The sequence below is a fragment of the Enoplosus armatus genome, chromosome 17 (assembly GCF_043641665.1).
Source record: "Enoplosus armatus isolate fEnoArm2 chromosome 17, fEnoArm2.hap1, whole genome shotgun sequence".
Taxonomy (NCBI): domain Eukaryota; kingdom Metazoa; phylum Chordata; class Actinopteri; order Centrarchiformes; family Enoplosidae; genus Enoplosus; species Enoplosus armatus.
This window is the reverse complement of record NC_092196.1, coordinates 13,225,445-13,251,696: the sequence shown is the minus strand read 5'-3', so window position 1 is coordinate 13,251,696 and position 26,252 is coordinate 13,225,445. Positions and strand designations below refer to the sequence as shown.

At 41.3% G+C, this 26,252-nt stretch overlaps 1 protein-coding gene across 1 annotated transcript; it reads left to right on the top strand.

Annotated features, from left to right (window-relative positions):
• Window positions 1–1,299: 1,299 nt before the first annotated feature.
• Window positions 1,300–26,095, top strand: ttyh2l (tweety homolog 2, like). The gene is made up of 14 exons (XM_070923613.1): window positions 1,300–1,428; window positions 5,106–5,278; window positions 8,882–8,993; window positions 13,391–13,611; window positions 16,855–16,950; window positions 18,650–18,722; window positions 21,101–21,170; window positions 21,274–21,329; window positions 22,598–22,690; window positions 22,777–22,869; window positions 24,076–24,218; window positions 24,342–24,527; window positions 24,608–24,686; window positions 26,015–26,095. The coding sequence occupies exons 1-14, from the start codon at window positions 1,300–1,302 to the stop codon at window positions 26,093–26,095; spliced, it is 1,605 nt and encodes a 534-aa protein (XP_070779714.1).
• Window positions 26,096–26,252: the final 157 nt, after the last annotated feature.

The following is a 26,252-nucleotide window of genomic DNA, read 5'->3' as shown; positions in this document are numbered from 1 at the left end:
GAGTTGTTACTTTCCTCAACATATAAGTAGCTGATTGTAACCTGACTCATGCTGCTAATTGCTCTTTCATGGTTACATTTTTCCAAATTTAGAAACGTTGGTATCCACTGCCAACCCCTATGCATCTTCCCATGTATTACATCCCACCCAGTACCACTCTCTCATGCTATACAGCTCTACTGCACTGTTGGAGTCTCTGCAGCTATAACCATCTGTATGTCATGCAGCATGGGTTCACATAATGAGTTATTTACGTCTGTGCTTTAGTCGTTTACTGAGCTGTATTGTGCCTTACCACCATGCCATTGCACCAAAGAAAAGAAGTTTATTTATTCAAGTGCCATATGGGCCTGCACTTGTTGGTAATTAAGTGAGTTAAAATATGTTTCTGCACAAGACACCAACATAAATCCCTGCACGTTAATTACAGTTAGTGTGGTGATTCTGACTCAGGTGTGAATTCAACTTTCACCACTACAATTAAAGAAGCCTCACACTGTAAATAAAAGCAGGAGCCAACATATTGTACCAGTGGCTGCATCTCATTACCATGCTCATTACTGTTCACCTCAGTGCGCCTCATTGTCCACAAGAGGTCAGACATTAACAGCAGAAGTCATAAATAGTGCGCTAACTACCCCTGCCTCTTAACGCCTGCACGTAGAGGCCAGACAGGGCGCACAGCGTCCTCATCTTTTATGTGACTCAGTTTTAATGTTGAGTTTCCTCTGAAAAAACCCCAAACAGTCATATGTGGAGAAGTGTGTACAGCTAGGCCACTGACATCCACACAGAGCTGTGTGTGTGATCAGCAAGTCTGTTCGGTGTTTGATCATTTTAATTGTTAAGTTTGTAGTTTAGTTTTTTTTTTTTCAGTGCAGAGGGTCAACATCTTATTGTTTTGTTTTCATAAGTCAAAGTCTACGGCGGGCCTGGCCCACTTGACCAATGGAGAAGTGGTTGTCACGCCTTCTCTGCTGGAGGAGGCAGGTTCATATCGTCACTCGATCCTGTGTTTCGGATACAAACGCTTGGCCCGCTCTGGAGCTGTGTGTCTTTTAGTAGTTGGGCAACTCAACAGTTCACACAGAAGTATGGGAACCGGAGTGCCCTGTTCTGAAGGTGTAATGGCAAAAGAAGAACTTCCTCTTTAATATTCTGTGGTGATTGTATCCTCCGCTGAAGTCGCGTTCATTTTATTATTATTTTTTTTTTACTTTTCGGAAAACGTGGGAATATTGAGAGCGTCGAGGTCTCAGAGAGAAGCGTGCTGTCAGTGGACTTACTTTTCAATCAGGAATGGCCACTGCAAGGCTTGATTACGTCGCTCCGTGGTGGACTTACTGGCTGCACAATTTCCCTCACTTCAATTTCTTTCTCCAGTCGGTCGACAGCACTTTCAAACCGGAGGAGGCGAGCTACCAGCAGGTTGGTAACTGCACTTGTGCGTAAAAGCGCACGTAGTTTCAAAAGAATCTCGCCGGCGAAATCAGAGCTGTTGTGAAACACTGATGTCCACAAACAATGGAAAACAACATATTTAAATGCACACTTGGAAAAAGAAGAAGTAGTTTCAGACAAACTGCTGCGTTGAGTGATAAAAGCATTTCTTTTCCCTGTGATGTATCAGCGTAGCTCCAAATGTCAGGAAGTGAGAGCCCATACTGTACTGCAGCTCTCACATGATGACACATGACCTGTATTAACTGCGCTAAACAACTATGAACTGTATCTGTCTGTCCACACTGCTTAGAGACACAACAAACCCTTTGTTTCCCTCAACTTACTCTTTATTACTCTTAAACACCCAGCTTCATTAGAAATATTACTCCAACTATGTTCTTTATGTATTATTTTTTTCATGCAGTCTTCAGTATCCATATCTATGGTTAAAGTAAAGACAAAATAACACTGGATGACTCATATAACACTATAAACAACACATTCCCTGTAGGAGATGGTTGTGTTCTGCTCTTTTCCTCATCTTTTCAGGAGAAACTGGATTGTATAAGACATGTCTAAAGCGAGGAAACTATTTTTCCCAGTATATGAAACAAACAGTAATAAAATTAAGTACATTTATGGTCATGTAAATGTCCCAAACTGTCATGTTTAGTGCTGGGGACTGACTGTGGGCAGCAGGACCAGAGTCATTATAGATGAAAAAAATATTGGATGCTCATGCTCAGTTGTTGCCATAGCATTCCATCTGCTGTCCATCACTTCAATACCTTTTTATATTATGCCTTCATATTATGGACTTAATTTTCTTCCCTTTTTGTCTGTTTGACTTTTTCTACAATATTGATTTATAATGTATTTGTCTACAAAAAGAAGCTGATTTATTCTCACGCAGTATATCGCAATACAAACAAGTCACATGATATCACAACAATGTAGTTTGACAGGCGTACATTTAATTAAAAATCACTAATGAAGTTCATATGAGCCAAACTATCAACACTGCGTTATTTGATTTATCCCAACAAAATAAAAGCTTTGTGTTAATTTGAGTAACAGAAAATATTGTTTCCGAATCTAATTTGAAGAATTGTGGACATATTGGCTCACTGCACAGGATAACACTGCACACACAGATCTCATGTTGAACTTGGAAAGACTTCTTACACCCATTATTTCCTGGGCTATCTTTCAAAATTCAACAACAATCCCGGGAATCCCCAAGAAATATGAACTGAGTTTGTGTGTGTCTGTGTGTAAGTGCATATCCCTGTGGCACTACATGCTCCTTTTGCCCCACTACATTTCTGAACACAGAAGCCATTACCCAAAACCTCCCAGATCTGACTCGTGTCCTTCACTGTACCTCTTCATGTGTCTTTGTCCATCTGGGTCATTGAGTCCCAGCAGTGTCACACCGGCTCAGCTGTGCACCAGTCAGTGAGCAGTGAAGCCATGTTGGCATCACAGAGACTGTTGGTAGTCTTCAGGGCTGACACAGCCTCTTAAGCCGTAAAATAACTCATGTTCTTCATTTGACATGCTGATCTGTTGTCTTTTGAGGAAAGTGTAAAGTGCAGTGCAGCTACAGACACATTTCCTTAGGCTTTTTGCTTGCTGTTTAATTAAATTAGACAGGCATCCATATTCAAGCCTACTTTAAACAAACATCCTTTTGGGAAGATAAAAGATCAATGACCTTCCAGTCAATAACCGCAGATACTGTTGTAGTTTTCTGTCTCTCTGTCTTCCTCCCTCTCATGCATCCTTATTGTGGCTTTGGAGCCGGTGGAAATTGAAGTGCCTGCATGTCTAATTACAAAACAATGGAGTGGAAAATTAGAGGAGAGAGCTAGCAGCGTTGTGCGTATGAAGGGCCCGAACTGAGTTATAGTGACAGAAAATCTAACCAGGGCTGAAGCCACCGTAAACTCTACACACTGTGACTCTTGGCTCATCAGCAGTGTCCTCTAAAACCAATGATAAGCAAATCATTGGATTAAGGTTTTGGCCTGGTTGCCAGTTAAGGTAGGGCAGCTCAGCTGGCACCTTTTCTGTATTGACCTATTTCCTTCACGTCACTGGGTCATCATCAACTGTATTTTTTTGACATTGAAACTGTTCTTTTTTTGAGGCGACATTGATTTTAGTTTGTAAAGAAATGTGCCCCAGCATGCCAGTGATATAACGTTTAGTACCGCATGCTTGTTCATTCATCCTGAGCACTGTTTTGTCAGTCTACCTCAGGTTGAATGAATGAGGATCTAATTTATAATTGGAATATACTAACCTGCCTGAATAGTGAAACTAAGGGCAAAATGGGGCTCAACAGGACATAACTTGAAACAAAGTTTGAACAGTGCAAGACTGTGTTTGAATATTCAAAAGAATATGATTTAAATTCACTCCCAGTGTCAATGTCATCCAAATGGAATAATTAGTCACAGACATTGTAGTCGAGGAATAGCTCTGCTTAGTCAGTCAGACAAAGACTTTCTGAAAGAGCATTAAAACTTAAGTGCAAATTATTTGCAAGTAAAATCAAGGTCATGCTTTTCTATTGATTGTCTTTAAACTACTGTAACCAAGAACTCAATGTTTGGAGTTTTATCCCACTAAGTGTAATGTTCCTAGTGTTGATCAACACTAGCGGAGCCCCAGTTGGGATTTTTGTGGTTCCAATACTGATACCGACGTTTGTGCAGCAGTGTGAACTCTTTTTAAATGGTTGGGGATTTGTTTTATGATGCTGCTGTGAAAACAAATCAACTGATGCGTCTACTGCCTTAAGATAGCGTATGCCGTGGGAAAGAAGCTACTGAAAACCATAAGAATGTTTGCTCAATGAAATGGTCATATGACATGTTTGTATGAAAATAAACAGGATTATAAACTGATTGGTGTAATGCAAGAAATGTTCCCCTAAGTATAATCTGCTGCAAATAAACAATTCCATTTCTGTCTGCCTCGGAGCAAACTACCATTTCTGTATCACTTTACTCACTGTGTTGTGATAAAAGTCACAGCTTTGCAGAGAATAAAAAAATCGGAGGACCTTGGGGATTTACCATGAAATAGTCCATATACAGACTGTTTCAAAACAGTATTACCTACTTTCTCCATGTCAGCGTTTCACTCCATCCTTCAGGCCTCAAATGTTTTGTACACTCAGAAATCACAAGACTGAATGAAAGCCATTAAGTCACATGACGCTCCCCTCCCACAGCCTTGGATCGTTTCTGTTTTCCCCTTAAACACAGTCCAAGTTCTGCTGGTGGCATTTTGCAGGCCAAACAAGCGTCTCTGTGGGCTCTCTTCCCCTCAAGACCGCCAGCTTCTACGTCTTTATCACCTTTGCTGTACAGGCAGCACAGTCAGCAGTGATAATGTTGATCAATGGATGACAACACACTAACCTCAGGAATATCTTTACACATGAGTGTTGTTTGATACTGGTGGGTTGTTTTCACTCAGGCTGTCAACCTTTCGGGTGGTGGGGTCACGCAGCCTGACATCTCTAGACCACACACAACGGCTATCTGCCTCTTTAAAGAATATAGTAGACTTATTTCTCAATATAAAATGTGTTGACTTTAACTGATGGCATTTTGGTCTTTTGCCTCCTTTTCTCTCTCCTGCCTCAGTCTCTGGTACTTCTAGCATGTGTGGGTGCAGTGGGTCTGGGTCTGAGCCTGCTGGTTCTGGCAGTGTACCTGGTCTGCATGTGTTGCTGCCGCAGGGACGTAGATGACGACACCAAAAGGCCCGATACCTGCTGTGTCACCTGGGCCGCTGTCATCACAGGTCTCATCATATGGTGAGTCTGCATGGTTAAAAAATAATCAGATAATATTGCGTTTAATTATAATATTATAATAATATTAAGATAATATTGTGTTTCTTGTCCAGTAACTCTACACATGAGAATTCATTAAAGCTGTGTTTTAGTTTTTTGGGGGGATTTTTGGGATTAAGCTCATCTACTTTGGAAAAACACTGCAAAAAAACTTCATCCACACGCTCAGGAAGAGGGAGGACAGTGCAGCTAACGTTGTTTCCTAATTTAGGCTCACTTGAACAAAGCATTGGACTGTCAAAGGAAATGATGCTCAAATTCAAATATGAGTCAAATAACTGAGAGTTTCAGTTTCAATACAGGGTCAGAGTTGTTAGATTCTTCAGGGACACGAGTTAACAGTAAACAGTTTCTAAAGAATACAACTAAGGCTGGTTAAGCTGGCATATTTCTGACAGGCCACATCATCAGCAGGGGCCCCGATCAGCTGACGGCAAGGTGATCAGACTGCTAAATCCCTCAGCTGACTACGCCCGCCAAAACTTTGACCGCTGATTGCTCAGCTTGGTCCATTTAAATGCTTGGATTTGGCTTTTGAGTCTTGTGCTTTGCTCCATTGCTAACTGTTGATTACACATACTGTAGCAAAGTCTCATATGGCCACAGGTTCTATTCTGTAAGTATGTTCGTTATACTGCCAATTTATGGAAGCATAAACTCACAGGCAGCTCCCATAAAACTTTCAGAGCCACATTGCCAGACATAATAGTACTTTTATGTATGATTTAATACACTTTGACAAAAATGATCCTCGCAGAAATGATCCTCTCCCAAAAGGCTTGATTGAATTTGCGTTCAGATCCGCTTAAACTTGTGACATTTATCTAAGTGTTGGGCTTTAACTTTGTTAGCTTTCTGTGTCTACCAGCACACAAGGCCTGTTGTGATGTTAATTGACTGAGCATGATGCTGTTTAGCAAAGGAGCTCTGGTCTCTAGCCTGTGCTCAGAGCGCTCACCCCTCTCTGTAGAAGCTTGTTCCAATGGACGTTAATATATTCAGCTCAACAAATAAACTACTGCATACGGCATCCAATTAGATAATCTGGCCATAGATTAGTATGAGCTTGAACAGGCAGTCTGTATATTACAGGTTAGGTTTTGTGTTTTGTGTACTCGCTAATAACAGCATTTTGTCTTGGCTTGAGACAGTGAAGTTGTTACTTTTGACATGTTTTTATTGTTTAATCATATCTACCTATTGACTGGCGTTGTTATTGATGGAAGTTTTGAGCTGCAGCAGAATCAGCTTAATTGAAAAAGGCTTGCACAGGTTTCTGTAAAAGAGATGCATGTAAAATGAATTATCTTGTATAATATGCTCAACCATCTTTTTGTTATTTTATTATATTGAGTCATGAGACTCATATTGGCTAAACTGAGTGGAATTGTACTTTGATGTCATTGAATAAAGATCGAATTGTTTATCATGTTACTGTGTGTCATCATATTACCCCATTCGCTTTTTTCCACCTTTTAATTCAGCATGTTATTCAAAAAGAATTACATCCGCAGAACTCAAGCAGGAAGGATTTAATCCTCCCTGGATGATTATTTCTGACCCCAGGAGAATGAATGGGGTAAATTAAGGTTAAACATAGAAAACAAATCTAATTTTCTAAAACATCCTTCCATCCTGTGTCATTCTCTGTTAACCCTGATACAGTTTATTAAAGCAGCAATTCGCTGGTCTCCACAGAATCGGGGGATTTATCTGTTATTACTTGTTCATCCAGTGTGGCACTTTGCTCAGCTCACAACATGTTTTGAATACTAAGGTACGATTGTCCAGACAGCACACGGTCTGGAAAGTGATCCACGGAGGAACAGAGACACTAAATATCCTGGAGTGCACATATGCTGCGATCCCATTGTTTATTGTGTTGGTTTCTTTTAACACCTCTCGCTTCTGCAGACAGCCTTTTCCACAGCCGTGAAAACACTAATGCCTCTCTGGAGGCTAAACTGCCCCATGATGTTCTGTGTCATTACTGTGTCATTACTGTTTCATTACTGTGTCATTAGTGGGTCTTTATTGTCGCTGGCGTGTCACTACGTTGGCCGCAGGGTTAATGAAGAGCTCATTGTCCAGGCCGCCACAGATCAGCTGGAACACAAATGTCTTGAGGAGTGTAAAGCAATATTGTTCCGTTTTCTGCTGAAAAAGTAATTTTTATAACCACATCCACACAGTTTGGGTTGTAAGGATTAGTGTAATTGTATGTTTTTTTTTCCCCCGCTCAGACTGGACTGTACAGGGTATGCCTCCAGTGCCCCTAATCATAACCAGAGGGAACTAGTTTCATGGAGGAGAGACAGGCTGTGGTTTTCATTATGTTTACAAGGTTACAGTGACAGGATGCTGGCGGACACAAAAAGAAACACACACCTTTTCACATGAGCATTCACAGTGACATGTCACACACACGCCCCGACAGGATGTATTCAATGCTTCCTTCAACTTCCTTCATTGTCTTTATCTCAGTGCGGAGGATGATCGCGTTAACCTGGCCATGTGTCTACCTGGCTGTGTTTTTGTGGGTTTTGCAACACAGATGGTGTGAAAAGTCTTCAGCATATGAGTCATTGTGGGAGTAAGACTAGAGCTTCTCTTTTTGTGTGTGTTTGTGTGTACATGTGGTATGTAAGAAACAACAATCCCGCTCTGACTTCCTGCTATCTGAGGTGTGAATGATGAGCTCCCTCCTCTAGCCATGGAAACTGCCCCTAAATGCAGCTCAAAGTGTTACTAACCTTCGAGTTGAGTGACCTTACTGCAATCAAGTATGATGAAATTGTATCATTGCTCATGTCGCTGTAGACTGTTAGCAGTAGGGGTACACTGAATCTGTGGGTTAGGTCGCCAATCCTCCCTATTACAGAGGCTCAGGCTCCAGGGAGGTGGGAAACAGGGATCCTGTGTATTCCACTCAGATACATCTCCGGATGTCGAACAGAATCCTGATGTGGTTTTAGCCATGAATGGGATAACGGCGTCAAAGTTACTGCTGAAAGTAGAGGTTTGATTATCTGAGAATCTGCATGTGAGAGAAAAGGGTATAAGCTAAACAGGAAGTAGTCATGGGTGGTAGGAGGGCTCTCAAAGGATGAAATATGACAAATATTAAAATGTTGTCTTTCGTATATAAGCTCCAGTTTTATGTGAAAATATATTGTAAAACTGCTGCATTTTGACCAGACTTCATTAAGACATCTGACATAATGCAAATACAAAAGCGACACGCAACTTTGTATTGTATGTCTAACCAAAGATGCCTTCATTTATTCATGAATTTGTCTAAATGTTTCAGTTGCCGGTCGCATGTTTTAGTCTATGAATGTACAATAATAATGAGATAATAATAAGAATAAGAATCACACAAAAAAGCCTTTACTGGTACGATACATATTTCCTCTAAAGCCTTTGGGAAATATTTTTTTGTCTTATTTGTCCTCTAATAACCTCATGCACTCCACAATCAAGAGATATCATGATGAAACAAACAGGGAAATAATTATGCGTATTAATTTATTAATTTGATCTGAATCTCTCCTTTTTTCACAGTTCTGCTGTAGGAGTGGGTTTCTATGGAAACAGTGAGACCAACGATGGGGTGTACCAGCTGACCTACTCGCTCTCCAGTGCCAATCACACATTGGGTGGCATCAACAATCTGGTGAGAGAAGCATGCCAAGCTCTCTGCAATCCACCGTCGTATCAGCGTCTTAAATGTTAGAAATTGTTGTCATCAGCTACAATTTAAGAATTTTCCAGTTGAGTCAGTGCGAGTTCACCAGGCAGTGAATGTGTCAGTGTTGTAAGAAATATGAACATTCATTTTGCTGTGAATAACTGCTTGTCCCATGCTTCTTATATTGTGGCTTTTTTCAATTACCAACATTCTTTTTATTAGCCATCGTGGCACAAAGCATGATCCTTTCATGGCTTACTCCTCTTGGAAAACAAGTGATTTACAGCTGGTAGACACCAGAACCCCTCCTCGATTAATGGGGTGTGCATCTGTCTCAAAGCAGCGCCTCACTGCGGGGGGTCTGTATCCGCTTTTTGTCACAGTGAAGGAATGGAGGTGACTGCTGCCTCAGGATTTGTAAATGGGGATTTTTTTTCTATACAACTCCTGACCTGCATTCAGGGAAGTTATTTTGGAGGCTTAGCGCAGGGAGGAGGGATAGGAAAGAGGAAGGGGAGCAAGGGAGTCAGAACAAGAAGCAATAATCACAATGAGGAAGAAGGGGATTAACTCCCATCTGCAGTGCATTAATGGATGTTAAGCCTCTCCTCTTCCCATCTCTCTCAGTCTTACTATCTGTACTGTACATGTGTGTGCTGTGTGCATGGCCGTGTCAGTATCACACATCCACTTAAAGCCCTCATATGCACGCATATTGTATTAATGTGTGGACACAAACAGATTTGTGTGCACACTTTCATTGTCGTGTGTGCTGAATCTCACTGTATATGAAGAGAGAACACATTTAATCCATTTGAGCTCACACATTGATTCGTATGACACAACAATTTGGGTCATGATGGATAAAGGGACACACTTAGTTGCCAGTTTATTACAGTCTTGCAGTAAATCCTACAATCATGAAGGTTACAATGTTCAGTTTTTGTTGTTGTTTTTTAGCGAGGTGTTGATTCAACTTTATGGTCATTTTGGAAGCTCTATTTAGTCTACCCTCATTGATATAAATGTGGCGGACAAAATATTAGAAACATCTCTCAGTATAATCCAAATATAATTCAGCAGCATCACACGCTACAGCCTCCAAAATGGCCATAAAGTTGAATCAACGCCTCTCTAAAGTGGTTTCAACAAAATGATAACCTTTTATAAAAGCAGTATATATTTCAAGGCTGTTGTAGGTTCAGTTTGGTGTAACAAATAATTTGTGAATGAGGTGCAGTTTGCAGTACAGCCTTTTCTTTGTGCTGGAGGAAGTGAATGGGATTCAACTTTGATGATTTCACATCCTCAGTACTGACTTTCCTCTGCTGTATCTTGGTATTGATTTGCTCCTGTAGCATGATGTATGCTACGCCTGCATGAGAAACAGAGATGTTCCCCCGGGGAAACAAAGGCTTTCTCACTTGCAAGATCATAGCTAGACGTAATGTACTCCACTTACAGAGCTGATGAGTTGTCCGGCTGTCCATCCCATAAAGCTAAAGCTGCCTTTGGTCTCTGTTTAATCTTGTGATTGAGAGAGTAATTTCTCCGCTGATCTTTATTGGTTTACCAAATCCTTTCTTGGCGCTTCGTGTGTTTCTATTAACTTGGTTCAAAAGCAATCACTTCAGTAGTTTGCTTTACCTTAGTGCCTTAAATACATTTCCTTTGTTGCATCTCACATGTTGCGTTGATATCAAATTTGTCCAATAAAGAACAGGAGTGACCAAATCTCCCTGCTTCACGAGGCTCCTGTGAGGTTAGTGATTTACGGTAGCAGCTGTTTGGCTCTACTGATGGCTTGTTAAGGCTCCTCTCATCATAAAATATGCACTCTCACACTCTGCGAGGGATCATCATGTGTCATAGAGGGAAGGATTTGATGAGGAGGACCATTCTGTCTTTTGCTCCTGAATGGGGCCTTTTGATTGTTCTCGTTCTTTATTTCAGCCTTATTTCCACTGTTCAGCTTGCAATATTAAGAGCTCTTCAGAGCTGCCCGGGAAATAACAGATGAGAAAACATGACAATCACACTTCATCAGAATGAGCACTTCAAATTTACTACCGTGGTTACACTTTTATGTATAGCGCTGCCTCTTTGAAAGTGAGAGCTGTCTTGTGATTCTTGGAACTAAATGATTACTTCTTTCTGCACCATACATCAGTTCCCCTGGATGTCTCTCCTCAGTGTCCTATTTCTCAATGTATTTACTTGCTTTACTTTTAAACGCTGTGATCATATATATATATACTTTTATTGTCACAGTTAATACCGTAAATCTCAGATATATAAAATCACTGAAGGCAACAAGCAGAGCAGTTCAGTTGCATGTGAATTGGCTCTTGGAGTACTGCTGCTGTGAGCCTCAAATCAGTCAGTCTCATTTAACAGGCGTGTCCAATACGGAGAAGCCTCCTTGTGACCCGCTTTCAGTAAAAGTGAGCTTTAATCCATTTTAAGAGAAGACGGGACGGTCCAGATTAGGGAAATGTGGATCACCCAGAGCAGCTAGCTGATGGATCCCATTTCTCACACTCAGGCATACTGGCTTGCAGATAAGATTCGGGACGTTGTGGCAGGAGCTGTGAGAGATGATGAACATGGAGGTGGGGAGTGAGAGCAGTTTACTGGCAATCACACTCTCCCCCCCGGGAGTGCTGGAGTGGAGGATGGGCCTGTATCTTTGCCTCATCTCCACATGGATACTCTTTTCTGGGGTCTTTGCTTACACACCATCAGAAGCCTCCACTCAGTAGAATTTAATCAAGAGCGTTTGAAATGTTACAGTGTCAAGGAGACTGAGATAGGTTTTTATCTTCTTTTGTGGTGAGTTTTCATAGCGTGGGAATGAACAGTCTTACCTAGAATACTTGAATGCGTTAAAGAAGCCATGGGTGTAATGGAGAAAAGATGATAGATAAAGAAAGCGGGACTGCTGCAAACTACTTCAGGTTAGAATACAGAGAGCAACATCTGTTCAGAATTAGTGGAGCTTCCTACTCGGTGAAATGTTAAATACACTGTTCTAGCAAGTCATTGCGGCGTGGGTGGTGTGTGTGTGTGTGTGTGTGTGTGTGTGTGTGTGTGTGTGTGTGTGTGTGTGTGTGTGTCCTTTTAAAACGAGGGTCCTCTAGAGGTCCCTTACAGTAAATCTGCTGTTCCTACAGTAGAGCTACACTTTTCTCTACAGAGATTGTAGATGTTGTTTTCATTTAAACTACAATCTCCAGCCTTTTGCACAAAGACACAAAATGGGGGAACGGTTAGCCTGGCTCTGTCCAACTATAACAAAATCAGCCTACCAGCATCTCGAAAGCTCACTAATCAGCACAGTATATCTAGTATTTTAATTCAATTAGTTCATTCAGTTCATTTTACAGTGGGTTTTGCGCCCGGCACACAAAAGCTGAATTGTCGTTGAAACATGTTTTTGTACAGACTAAGCCAGAGCCAGGCTAGCTGTTTTCCCCTGTTTTTAGTCTTTGTGCTAAGCTAAGCTAACTGTTGGCTGTTGGCCTTATATTTAACAGACAGATATCAGAGTGGCATCCATCTTCTCATTTAACTCTCCGCCAGAAAGCAAATAAAAAAAGAGAGAAAAGAAGAGAAAACTGATTATTTATTTTTCAAACTACGTATATTTTGTTTTCACAAATATTAAATCAACTCTGTTAAAAATCTTAACTGAGATTCAGTTGTTTAGTGTTAGACTGAAAGACCTATCAATCAATTTTGGAGTGACAGCAAGTTTCAAGCACATATTTGATGGCAGGGTTACCCTTTTGTTTACATCTGCAGAGTGGATTACACCTTTTAATGCCTTTTTTGAAGGTGGGTCAAGCTATTTTTTGGCTGTGGTTCTCAATAAATTGTGGCTATGGTAGAGAAACAATTTCCCTCTGTCAGCATCGGGCTAAAATTGACCTGTTTCTAGCTCCATTGATGCTGTGAATGTGCAGGCGTTTACTGCATCACATTGTTTTTGTTCAAACAGAAAAGTAAAATGTATTTACTCTACTCCGCCATGCCTCCTCCCACTCTGTTCTCACTATCAAAGACCCCTGTGATAACAGGTCTCCCTGGTATTGTTATCAGTATTCCACTCTAACATTGTTTACCTGAATAAAACACATGGTTGAGGAGAAAAGTTAATCTTTTCTCGAGGAAGCGCTCCTTTCGTTCCTTCACCTTCTCTATATTTTCAATCTTCTATTTATGAATAGTTTTTTATGAATGTATTTATGTTCCTGTTTTCTTTCTGACCATGTTTTCTCATTGACTCCTCTTCACCCCCACCACCCTCCCTTTTTCTGTTACCTACCACTTCCTATTTTCTTTCACTTCTTCCATTCTCTTATCTTTATTTTATTTCTTAGGTTGTAGGGTCTCTGGGCAATGTGGAAACTGGACTCAAACAGCACCTGGAACGGCTGGATGAAATCTTTGCCGCAAGGGCAGACTACCTCCAAGCTCTGCGCTTCATGCAGCTGATGGTCAACAACGTCATCCACGAGCTGATTGCTCTGCCGGATATCAACAAGGCCAACGTTGACTTGGCAGCCATTGCCGATCAAACGGCCTTCATTGAGTATTACAGGTAGGTGGAGCCTCAGTTACTCCCCTGGGGTGATTTATTATTTTATTCCATCTGTGTGTGTGGTTGAGGTAAACATGCTGCTCAGAATGAGACTATAAGTGATCCAGAGCAGGCACAGAGCAGATGGGATTTTATTGATCTCCCCTCTGGAACACAGACCGGAAAAGCTATTTTTCCTGATTGCTAAATAAATGAAAGCTGAAATTGAGCTTATTGCCCACTGTGCAGTTTGAACTCTAATGCTTATTGCTCTCACAGAATGTTACGCATGGCAGAGTGGCTATTAGACCATAAATGATCTCCTTACACGCAGACCATTGCTCACATTGATTGCAATTATCATTTTGACGTGGTTCTCTCTTTGAGAACTATGCTCTTTTCAAAAGGGATCAGCGAAAAAAAGTATTGAGAGGCCAAAAACTGAAATTCAATAAACAGAGAAAAAAATAACAATCCACAACAAAGTAGTCCAAATGAATAAAATATCCAGCATTAATTCAGGAGCAGGGTACTAATTTATGAGGCTCCAAAGGCTGCTGCTCCAAACTGTGAGTGTAATTTCAAAGCTTCTGTAGCCTGTTTTATTTTTGAGCACATAAAACTTCATAGTGCCGTTTTTTGCCGTGAAGTTTCACATTTGCAACCTGGTCATTACTGTGCTGTAAGAGTAATTTGGACTAGACTGGAAGGGGACACTAACAGAAGATAGATGGTATGATGTCCTCTGCAAGAGGATTTGTTTGATACACGTTATAGGCACAAAGTTAATCAGGGACCAGGGCTTATCTGGATGTGTGAGTTCGATGTCCTCCCATCAAATTCATCCCATAACTCCTGTCTGTCCCAGTTGGCTGCAGATTTAGTAGAAGTAAATTGCAAAGTGTAAAGCTCTCATTCTGAAGCACGTTAAACACTGAGGTGCCATTAATTCCTCAACCCTATTTCAGTTTAATTCAACTGATAAAACATAGGTTGAATCCTATCTGCGTGTGTCACATTACACTACCTGTTCTGTTGGACTTAAAGCTGAAGTTTTCTCCAGATACATACAGCAGAGACCTTTCATTACACACGACACGTCTGTTCTGCAGTGCACACGGTTGAATTTAAGCCGATACCCTTGAAAGTTACAGAAATATGCGTGGCTCTTGTGTGCAAGATTGATTAACAACACAGTTTTTTGTTTGCTTGTTATGAGGCTCATCTCCCTGTGTCTATGGATCGCTGTGTTATTCACCTAGCCCCTGGTTATACAGACAGGCAGTCTTAGATAACCCCCCACTGCAGCTCCATATCCGTCTGTTCACCATGTTCACAGGGGATTTTGCTGTTCCTGTGCTTGTGTAGAGATTTATTCAAAACCTTTCACCTAAAAAGTTTGTTCCTTTTTATTCAGTTTTCATGGACTTTTAATGCAATAGAACACCACATTTCTGAGTTAAGTTGTTTTGTCAACTAGAAATATGCTGTAAATTTATGTGCATGTGAAACTCTAAATTTCGGACCCCTTGATGATCGGATCTGTGTGAGTAATCCAGGCATGAGGGTTCTGATATGTCTGCATCACATGCCAGCTGAATATTCATGAAGTGCTGTTTGCTGTGTTGTCTCATCACAAACTGTTACAAGAGCCACACTCTGTGCCTAAATGGGCATTTCAAATATTATTCTTTTTGTTATTATTAAATTTGCATAATACTAATGCTTATAACATTTACTTTTGTGACTTCAATTTGTTCCTTTTGTTATATTTGGCATTTGTTAAAGTGGAGATTTCTTGTTATAGACTACATAAGGAATAAGAGGGAGTTCTATACATATTGAAGTTTTAGAGGTGCAAAGAAAGTATGGGTGTTCAAAAGGACTTCAGTGTCACGATTCAACTAATCTAAAACAGCAGATGATTTGTGATTCACAACCTCAAGTGCCCTTCTTGCTTGTTGCCATGTAAACCTATTTGTACCATTAAGTGCATGCCTGCAAACTTCTGCATAGCTGTGTAGTCTGAAATGTGTCTTTAGCGGAATGAAAGGTGAGCTGACTGTCTTAGATTTAAACTTTAAACTTTATTTGTGTCATTTATTTATTTGATCATTAACATTTTGACGAGTTTTTGGAGTTTTTGATATATAACTTTCACAAGTTTCCATATTTACTTCTTATTGAACCCGCTCTGACTCCTGGCATGACGGAGCACAAATAACCTCAGTTGTATCACTGGTAGTGACTCACTGACCTATGCCTATCATTAATTTCATGCATACATATTCCCACATGGTGTGTTGTTCCTGTCCTGACACCAGATCTTTTTTTGGACTCCAGTTTCCACTTTGTGCATTCTGACACCAATCTCCTGGGTGTTGATTGGATTTCATGAAGCCATTGGGCTATGACCAGCCTGTGGCAGGGCGTTATTGATGAACAGCAAATGTTGTGGCCAACCCAGTGTTATTCGAACAAGGAGGGGAAAAAATGACACCATTCTGTTTTCCAATATTATATCCTCCCTTTCCTTTCCCTATCCTATTTCTGAATTCCTCCCTGTCCGCGTGCTCCGAGAAACAGTTCTGTCTATGCAGATAAAGTAAAGTGCAGTCTCTTTTAGGGTTTTTCTCCATCCATATGCCCTCTTCCATAAGCAGAGGAATAGCCTATTTGCAGTTTATTTTCAAAGTCTATTAGGGTACCTCTAGACTCCTTCACATAGCATGAGTGAATCATATTCTCCAGTGACCTTGGTGTACAGATTTACTACAAAACTGCAGGTACGCCACAGCAAGTCCATGTCAGAGTGCAGCATCTTTAGAATTCACCTGTTTGTGTGACATCCTGAACTCAATATTTTTGGTCATTGCTAAAAGATTTACAATGTTACCGGGGTTTGTGGAGTTAAGAATGAGTCATAAGCATTCACACACACACACACACACACATACTTGAAGTCCAGGCTGACTGTAGGCCATTCCTGTGAAGGACATTTTCAGAGCTTGAAAAATTAATGTCTATGGATTTGTGGTGTTGAATTATTAAGCCAACAGGCTGGAAATTACCTGAAACAGATGGGCTCTAACTAGGAGACAAGAATGCTGATGTACAGCACACACAGATCTCACACATTCAGTCCCAAACATATGTTGCGCCAGCGCTTCCTGAGGCTTGTTCATGTGCACACAGTATGCTGTCTGCAAGCCAAAGTGATCAATCAGGGTTGTTATACTGACGCTTCTTTTTCCTGCCTCGTAGATGGCTGACCTATCTGCTGCTGCTGATCATGGACCTGGTCATCTGCCTGGCCATGTGCTTGGGGATGGCCAAGCAGTCTCGATGGCTGCTTATCACGTAGGTACCCTGAGCGTGTACGAGGAGGTATTTGCTTTTCATCTCGTTTCTGAGGCCATCTGTGTTCTCATTGGTCTGTGTCTGGATCACTGACCGCAGACAGACAGGGCACCAGTCAGCCTCTCTGGCACCATATAGGTCAATCCATTAACGATAGCATTACATCTTCAAATAGCACTGACAGTGGCACTGCCCTTATTCCTCCCCTCAGTGACTCGCCTTTTATTTCCACATACGATTAAAGGCAACCTTATCGTATATTGTACGCTCAGTTCGCTGAATGTAATTTTTATATTCTCAAACTACATCAAAACCACTGCTGTTTCTGCTCTAAGCAATAGAAAAGAAGTTTAAAGCTCAGTACAATACATATATATTCATACACAATAGTGCAATACATACATACATATATACACACACACACACACATACCTATACATTGCTATTGTATATATTTTTTTACTTTTATTTTTCACTTAAATATTGTAAATGTGTATATTTTTTATTTTCTATTTCTTATTTTTTATATTTTTGTACATACTTTTATTTCTAAATGTATGCTACTTTTGAATGGGAGCACCGGTACTGTACAATGTCCCCCCCGGGGATCAATAAAGTATTTCTGATTCTGATTCTGAAAGAGAAAGATCAGGAGGAGGAGCATTTGTTTCAGTGAACTGCAACCAGTAATTTAAACCAACACTGATGTCTGACAAGCAAATCCACTGTCCAGACTTCCCATCCCATTTGCCCAATTTAGAGCAGCCTACGTGTCAGTGTTAGCAGATGATGCTCGGGATCGCTCTTCACATCCCTCTCTGATGGGTCTCACTAATGCCTATTGATCGCACAAGCAGGATGAGCCTGCTCCCTTAACTAATTATTAAGTGCTCTCAGGCTGCTTTATTGGTGCTTTCAAGGAAGGTCCGAGGAGCGAGTTGAGAACTGAAGCCGTCTGCAGCCGTTTTTACATCCATCAGGGCTAATTCACAGCACTTTGTCCAGCTTCTGCCAGTGATTTTTTTTTTATGTTTTCTTTCATAAACCACCTCCGCTGTTGAAACCCTGTTGATACTTTACACTTTTCAGACAAACGGGGGCAGATGAAACAAGAGGTCGACAAACCAAAAGCTTTTGATTGACAGTGCACAGTGATTGACAGCTAATGCAGCCATGATTGACAGAGAGTGCAGCCAATTAAAGTGTTGCTATAGTGAAATCCAGCAGAGCAGAAATGACAAAAGATGGAAAGTCCCCAGACTTCAAGTATTATCTTTAGTTGTGGCCTTGTGAGACCTCTATTGAACAATTCTTTTGCTTTAATAAAACTTATTTCTGAATAGAATAGATCTTTTTTTTTTTTTTACAAGTCTACAGTTAACAAGTGAATTCAGCAAGGAGTCATGAGTTAATTTATCTTTATATCGCTCCATAATAAATTGAATTTCGGCTGTATCGTCTAATCTACGATGCGCCAGTACGAAGCGTGAGTTGGGCCTCTGTCTTCAGGCAGAAGGAGAACAATTCCCAAGCAAATGCTGAAAAGAATAAATCAAATTAACAAGGGCTGAAGATCATTGGTACAAAGACAAACTGATTCATCTGCTTCTCCCCATGTGCCTTTGTCTTTGTCTGCATCTCCCTGTCACCCCCCCCCCCCTTTTTCCCTCTCTTACTCCCATTTGCTGTTTTCCTCCAGGATCATGGCTTTTGTAGTGCTGTCTCTGATCCTGAGCTGGGCCTCGCTGGGAGCGGGCACTGCTACAGCAGTGGTGAGAAAACGCTGTCTTTTTATAAAATATATTTCTTTTAAAATCTTGTCACACTTGCTTCTTATTTATTTATTTATTTTTAATGGGACCCTCAGACGCTCTTACAAGCCACTTTTTTTAACCGCTGGCGTTGAACTCATTGACATCTTGGTGGACGGTGATGGTTCTTGTGTTTAACTGTGAACCTCATGCAATTACTTCACGAGTGTATGACCACCAGTAAGTGTGTGTTCTTGGACATCTTTCCTGGTTAAATAGTGTCGGTATATGTTTGTTTAGTTTACCACGGGCACTTTTCTATGGTCAGTCATGCAGTAAAGCTGATTAGTCCCCAGTCTTTTAGCTTAATCAACCCTTTGCCGCAACCTTGTAAACAAAGCTGTCGCTCTGCTTTCTTCAAAATCTCTCTCTTTCTTTGTGCTCAGCTTTATTTGTCTTTCAGTCCTCCTTATTTCTGACAGATTGTTCTCTCCTCCTGTCTGTACACCATGTGTTCAGCACATCTGGGCCTCGTGTGTTTAATGGAGCTCGTATTAGGGACACTGTCTGGGGTACAAAGAGTAACCCCTTATTTCCAGCTTTCCTCCGTCCCTCATGTCCACTGTCTCCTCTCCTCCATCTCCTTGCCTCCTGTAGATTATCCCATCTGTGGATTATCCCATGGGATTTTACATCTGGGGATCTGTTTTAAGTGAGGCAGGGGGATGAGAGAATGAGGAGGGTTTGGGGGGGGCGGTGATTTTAACTTGAAATTAACTACATGGTTGTGACATCTCTTGTGGTTCTCTGTGAATGCAGAGCTTCTCTGCAGTTGTAAAACCAGATTACCAATATTTTGGGTTTATACTCAACTATTCTGGATAAGCCGGCCAGAGAGGTCAGAGGTTTTGATGCGGGGTCATGTTCTACTAGCTCATCATAGTAGAACATGACCCCGCATCAAAACCTCTGACCTCTCTGGCCGGCTTATCCAGAATAGCTGAGTATAGCTTGTCTCTTGCATGCATCTCTCTGTCATTGTCAGACTGTTACGTCACAGGTGAGCTGAGGTCAGTTTGCTCAATAACTATACCTGCCGATTTATTAATAGGCAGGCCAAGTGGATTATCAAAACACAGCAATTGAATTTGAATATGGGACAGAATGCAAAACAAGTAAACTTGTACTTGCACCTGTACATCATTACTCAAAAACTGCATGGTGCAAAAACATGGTGCATCTTGAAGGGAAGGTAGATGATGGTGGTGTCCTAGAAAATGCTCATAAATTTATACATATTTGATGAGACGAAGCATAAATAAAATGTCCCCGCTAGTGTAATGAGATAAAGATGAAGGGTAACATCCCAACACGTGCCTGACAACGATGCTGTACAGTTTTTTGCTGAAAACAAATGTCACGTGATCGCATTCGAGTTTAGAGATATGTTGGTTGTCTGACATTGAGGTGGAATATATCTATACTAAATGTATATACTATAGAGAGTAAAGATTAAGGTTCTTGACTTGCTTCACTGTTGTATTCCCGTGTGTTTTCTTTTGTTGCATCCAGTGTTGCGTTGTTTGTTTGTTTTTTATTGATCATTGCTTTGTTAGATCGAAGTAGGTTTGCTCACTGTAAAGTCCTGTGAGCTGTGCCTTACAGTGACAGGCTGCAGAAAGACACTGTCTGATTGGGGCAGACATGAAAAGCAGTGGACACAAGACTGTATTAGGAATAAATAGCATGAGGCTTTGAAGTTTGATTCTGCAAGACAAACAGATTTCTTGATCCCTTTGAACTTGATCAATTTGAGCTGCAGCCTGTTATTTTCCCCAGCCGTTAATTATGCATGCGTGAGAAATTATTCTGTTTAAGGTATTATGGTTTTTTATATTGCCCTCTTTTTCACGTTCTGGTGAAGACTGAGTGAACACAGAGACTGCGTGACCTTGACCCCTAATTGTTCATGAATGCACATTAGCTGTTCTCCATGGAGGAACTAAAGTGTGTGAACATATACAGATTTCATCCATGATCAGCAAAGCGCGGCATGCTCTACATGCTGTTGCTACATACCACACATTTTTCTGTGCACTTGTCTATCTTTGTGTGTGTGTGTAAGTGTGTGCATGCGGCTTTATTGCACATGACTGTGGGCATTTGTGTGGATACTTCCATTTCACAGGCTCACTCGCTCCGGAGTTGAAAAGGGGATAAAATGTTGTAAAACAAATAGTTTGTGTTTTTGAGAGATCGTCAATAACTGCCCAGTGCAAAATCAGTTTTACTCAGCTGCAGCGCAAGAAATTGGATCTAGTTCATGGCTTGAATAAATACTGCACTCCTTTTGGTCTTGTATACTTGCAGGATTACAGCATGTTGTTGTTTCCCTACAGGGCACCAGTGACTTTTGTGTGTCTCCAGATAAGTTTATTGTTAACCAAACCAAGGATTTCCTCAGTGCAGGTAATTTATCTCTACAAACAGAATTGCAAAGATACTCTGTCACTGAATGTTAAGACACAAGGCTAATCTTTCTCCCTGTCTTTCTATTTCTCTCCCCCTCCAGATGTTGCACACTATTATTTGTTCTGCAGTCCAAATCTACCAAACCCCTTCCAACAGGTATTGACAAAACGTCCAGCATCTCAGCTGCCTGCTTACACATGTAGTTGTTTACTGAGAGTCACACACTGGAAAATGTATTGCTATTTTAAAATGAGTTTTTCCTTGTTAGATGCCAGGCGGCTAGATCATTATCGGGCTCTAATCGGCTGTTCTGAAAAATGAGCCCCCAACACTAATTTAATTACTTAAAGTGATAAACTTGATCAAAGAATATTCCTTTTTCATATGTGGGTCTTAAAAAAAATTAGCCGTAGCTTTTACCCTCTTCATAATCTCTGCCTTGGGGTACTCTCACTAGCATAATTTTTCCAGTTATTTATTCAATTTACTGTATATCATGCATAAAGGCAGCTCATGTTATCCTGATTTATTTCTATGTTTAAAGACATCTGCCCATCCCTTCTCGCGTATGTGACTTTTCAAAGAACCATTTAGACACCTCACACGTTCCAAAGAGGCTAATTATTGCTGCTTGAAATGCAGGTGCATTAAATATTGCCTCAAAAATAACTTTGGAAATGACACAGCTGTCACACAACCTCAACAGACCTGTGCAGAGTGTGAACAGCACTTACTATACATGACCGGGTGCACCAGATGATAATGTGGGGGAGATGACTGGTGAACACATTCATGAGCAGGACGGTGAAGTCAGCCTCCATGATCACCTAATCTGTCACTGAACCCAGTGTGAATTTGATGCCTGCTTACCAATGCGGAGGTTTTTTTCTTTCTCCAGTAATGCTCTACCTCGCCACCACACACAGTTCAGCACATGCATGGCATCATGCAATTTAATCTTGTGTGATCCTACTACTTATTATGCATTATAATATTTGTATAGAGTCAGGATTTTTGCTGTGTCTGTGTGGCATGTATTTCTGCAGAGTATATCCATGACCAATGATTATTAAAACCCACATGCTTAGTTATCGTTGCAGTATCCATTTGGGGATTAAAATGATGCTTGTTAAGTGGGTATGGATAATATTTTTTCTCTGATGGCCTAGTTGATATAAATATTGCTCTTTTGTTTGTGCTTGCGATTGGGTGGGGGGAATGGGAGGAGGGACAGTGACTGGTGGGCGAAGGATAATCTGGGCCTATCTGTCTGGAAAGGAATGTGTCCTATGTTAAGCGCATTATAAAGCCTTCTTTAACACCAAATTACTTGTTGACATGCCGCACCCAAACAATGCCCTCCTTAATGTGATCCTCTCATTGTTTGTGCGTGTGGTGGTTGGTGGGCGATTATGTTTTCACAGTCTTTGACAATCTGCCAGCGCTCTCTGACCACCATGCAAATCCAGATCCAGGGCTTGCTGCGCTTCTCGGTGCCCGTCTTCCCCACTGCTGAGGTAAGTGGCCGGCTGACAGACTGTTACACCAGACTGTGGAAAAGTGTGTATCATCTCTCTCTTCTCTTTTATACCTTGTTATACAGAGAGACCTTTTGGGGATCCAGCGACTGTTGAACTCCACCGAGTTCAGTCTACACCAGCTAACAGCCTTGCTTGACTGCCGCGGGCTACATAAGGTAAGGTCAGACTCTGACCAGGACACTTTTTAATGGGTGTTCTTTGTAACACAACATAAAGCCACTTAGAGGACCAACTTGACTCTCTCTCTTTGTACTTCTTATAGACTGACATGTTTATATACACCATGGCAATTGTCAGTACATTCTGTATCTGCTCTATTCACCACCCCCAGTTTTTCTCACGTTGAAGTCTAACTTTGCTTCTCCAGGTTTCCGATTGTTGGAGTTTTATCTGTAAAGAGAATAAGATATCTTGGCGCTGAAATGAGTCTTTCTTGCTGCTGTGATTGTAACATCCGATGTAGCAGTTTAGATCAATAAAGCCTTCGAATGACAGTTGTGATAGCGTGTACTGCATGTGTGTGTGTCATTCTTTAACAAAAGCTTAGAGATAAGGGAAGGTGGAGGAGGTTGGGGGTGGGTCTGCACTATTGTGACATCAGGCTTGGATTGGGGACTGTATGTCAGCAGGGTGGGAGTTTGGTGGACGGGGAGGTACTACTATTCATAGTACTATTTACATTAAAAAGTGAGGATGTTCTAATACTTTGTTACAGAGACAACGCACACAACCACGCAAATGTCAAGACTGGGAGCTTGTTAGTCGTTGCTCAAATATAACAAGCAAAACAGACAAAGAATGCATTTGTAACACGCATGTCATCGGAGTAACATGAGGGTCCCAGCATGGAAAAAAAGAGAACATTGTGTTTGAAGTCCGTGTGAAAACATTTCGGTCGTTATATTTGCTGTGAAAGGCTGCAATTGCGTTTTCCCCTCACAACTGTTCCAGTAAGACAGAGTCCACATTTATAATAGTGATCTAACGTTGTTTGTAGTCCCAATGTAATCTGCCCTTTTTAAACTAGTCACTTTCAGTCCGGTACACGTCTTGATCCAGGCCAGTGTCACTCAGGTTATGTTTGTGTTACGTAGCCGTGCTTTGTGTAGGTCAATTAAATGTTTAAAAAAAGTGACATAAACAAATGTTTTTGTGCCCATGTCATGTTTGTCTGTAAACCTCATACCTCATATCATCATTTTGTAACTTCAGTTTGTGTTTTAATCTCTGTGGTTTAGAGGAATAGATATACACACATAATGCACTGAAAAAAAGGACTGTTATTTGTGAAAGGTGATATTTTTACCTGACACTGACAATAACAACTATATATATATATACCTGTGTGTCCATTCCTCTAGGACTACCTGGATGCCCTAATGGGTGTGTGCTATGATGGGGTGGAAGGACTCCTCTACCTCTCTTTGTTTTCTCTGCTGGCTGCCTGCGCACTCTCTGCCATGCTGTGTGCGATTTTCAGACTGTGGACACTAATAGGCAGCAGGTCAGCACCAAGCAACCCCCTTATCCCATTACACATTGCCCGCAATGCACTCCTGCAAAGTGTTAACGCATGCACTCTCTCTGTTTCGGTGTTTGTCTGTGCGTATGTACCACTTTCATCCAGAGACAAAGAGTATGACGACATAGATGAGGAGGACCCGTTCAACCCCCAAGCGAGGCGGATATCCTACAACCCCCGAAGGTCCAACATCCACAGTTTCTGTAGCTATACCAGCAGCCTGGGTAGCCAGGCCAGCCTTCATCCGCCTCCGCAGTCTGCTTCTAATGTCATGCCACCTCCTGAATACATGTAAGATCAATGGATGGTGGCAGTGTGTTAGTATTTGTGTGTTTCATCTCTTACCGCCTTTCTTTCCCTGTCTGTCACAGGAATCAGTCCATGCTGTTTGGAGGGAGTCCTCGATATGAGAACGTGCCGCTGATAGGGAGAGGATCCCCACCTCCCTCGGTGCGTTGGCCCTATGAGGCTCTAGTGTCCCTAGTGTGATGAGGATGATGGCACTACTGACCCCAGCACTGCTGCAACACTAACAGAAAGCATGCAAAACATTACATATACACTGTATAGAACCTCACAATGTCAACACTTGAGGGGAGTAATGTTGCTTTTGCAAGTGATGGAAGACTGCTCTCTGCTGGCCATTGACTGATCTGCTCAGTGCTTTCTCTGTATGCAAACACACACTCGCATCACTAAGCTCTGAGCATGTCCTTTTCACCACTGTCTAGGATTGTATTTCTGATTCTTACAAAGTAGAGGCTAATGCATACATATATGTATGTGTGAAATAACCATTTTCACACACACATCCACTGCTTTTGTTGAGTAAAGACAGTGCAGGCATCTGGTTTTAATGGTAGAACTCGTAGTCTATAAGCGTGTCTCCAGAGCTGAAGCTAGATAACTCTGGGAAATCCACACTTAAAGTTTCTTTTAGGTGAAGTCTCTTTTCTGTTAAGTTTTCTGTTTGCGTGGCTGACTCAGTGTTTGAACCGCGTTCACAGTGTGCCAAACACTTGAAACACCTTTTGAGAGACAGTGTGGACCATTGTTTAAAATTTTAGTTTGCCTCTTTGAGATACATTTTTAACAGGCAAAGGCATGTTTTTTTTATTTGTGTGTAACAGAGATGCTTGAAACTTTGGGAAAAGATATTTGCAGTAAATCAACAATACTGCGGTGTATGAACCTACAGAGAGAAATATGTGCTGTTCCTTTGTTTTTTGTTTTTCGTGAGTCAGCTTTACTCACGCTTTTATGTAAGCAGTTTCTCAATGAGGTATCTAACTGCTGAATATTAACCAGTGTTTCGTAACTAACGTTTTTGTTATTTTCATTTCTTGTACTCAGACTTTTAAAAACCGTAAGTTTTCTGTTGACTTCTTCTTGATTTGTTTGATTTCATTTTCATTCCACTCCTTTAAACACACTGTGGCTCTTACCTCCGTAATGACGCTTGCTATGCAGGATGTTCTAACCTATAACCCAAAGACCCCCCTTTTAAAGCTCCATACAGTACCTCAGCTGTGTGACCTTTGACCTTCTGGCACTATTTTATCCACAGTGTTACATGTGAGTGTAGCTTATTCTGTGACCCCTGACTCGTGCCCTCTGTCTGCTCTTCACCTGCTCTCTTAAGTCCCTGCTACCATCCCAGCTCATATTCAAAAGAAATACTCCCCAAACTTAGATCAGATCACATCATTTTAATGTTTAATTTGACATGTTTAAATGCAGATGTGCTAAATTGTGTTTTACAATCATTTCTCTTGCAGTATTCGCCCAGTATGAAGACCACCTATCTATCTATGACTGATGCCCAGATCAGACACTTTGGGACTGACTTCCAGGTGTAGCCTCCTACCTGCTGAATCCTTTTCAGAGAAGCACTGTCTGAGACTCTGAGCTCTTACCAAGGAGGCTGTCTTCATGGCATAATCCTGTTTACAGGAGCTGCAGCCTGCTGTCCCAGTCTGAGGCATGAAAGCAGGCCGTATGAGGAAATTACCTCAG

Coding starts and splice junctions, on each gene's coding strand:
- ttyh2l (XM_070923613.1), top strand. CDS start 1,300: ATGGCCACTGCAAGGCTTGATTACGTCGCTCCGTGGTGGACTTACTGG. Junction 8,994..13,390: donor TGGGTGGCATCAACAATCTG/GTGAGAGAAGCA, acceptor TTTATTTCTTAG/GTTGTAGGGTCTCTGGGCAA. Junction 24,687..26,014: donor GAGGATCCCCACCTCCCTCG/GTGCGTTGGCCC, acceptor TTTCTCTTGCAG/TATTCGCCCAGTATGAAGAC.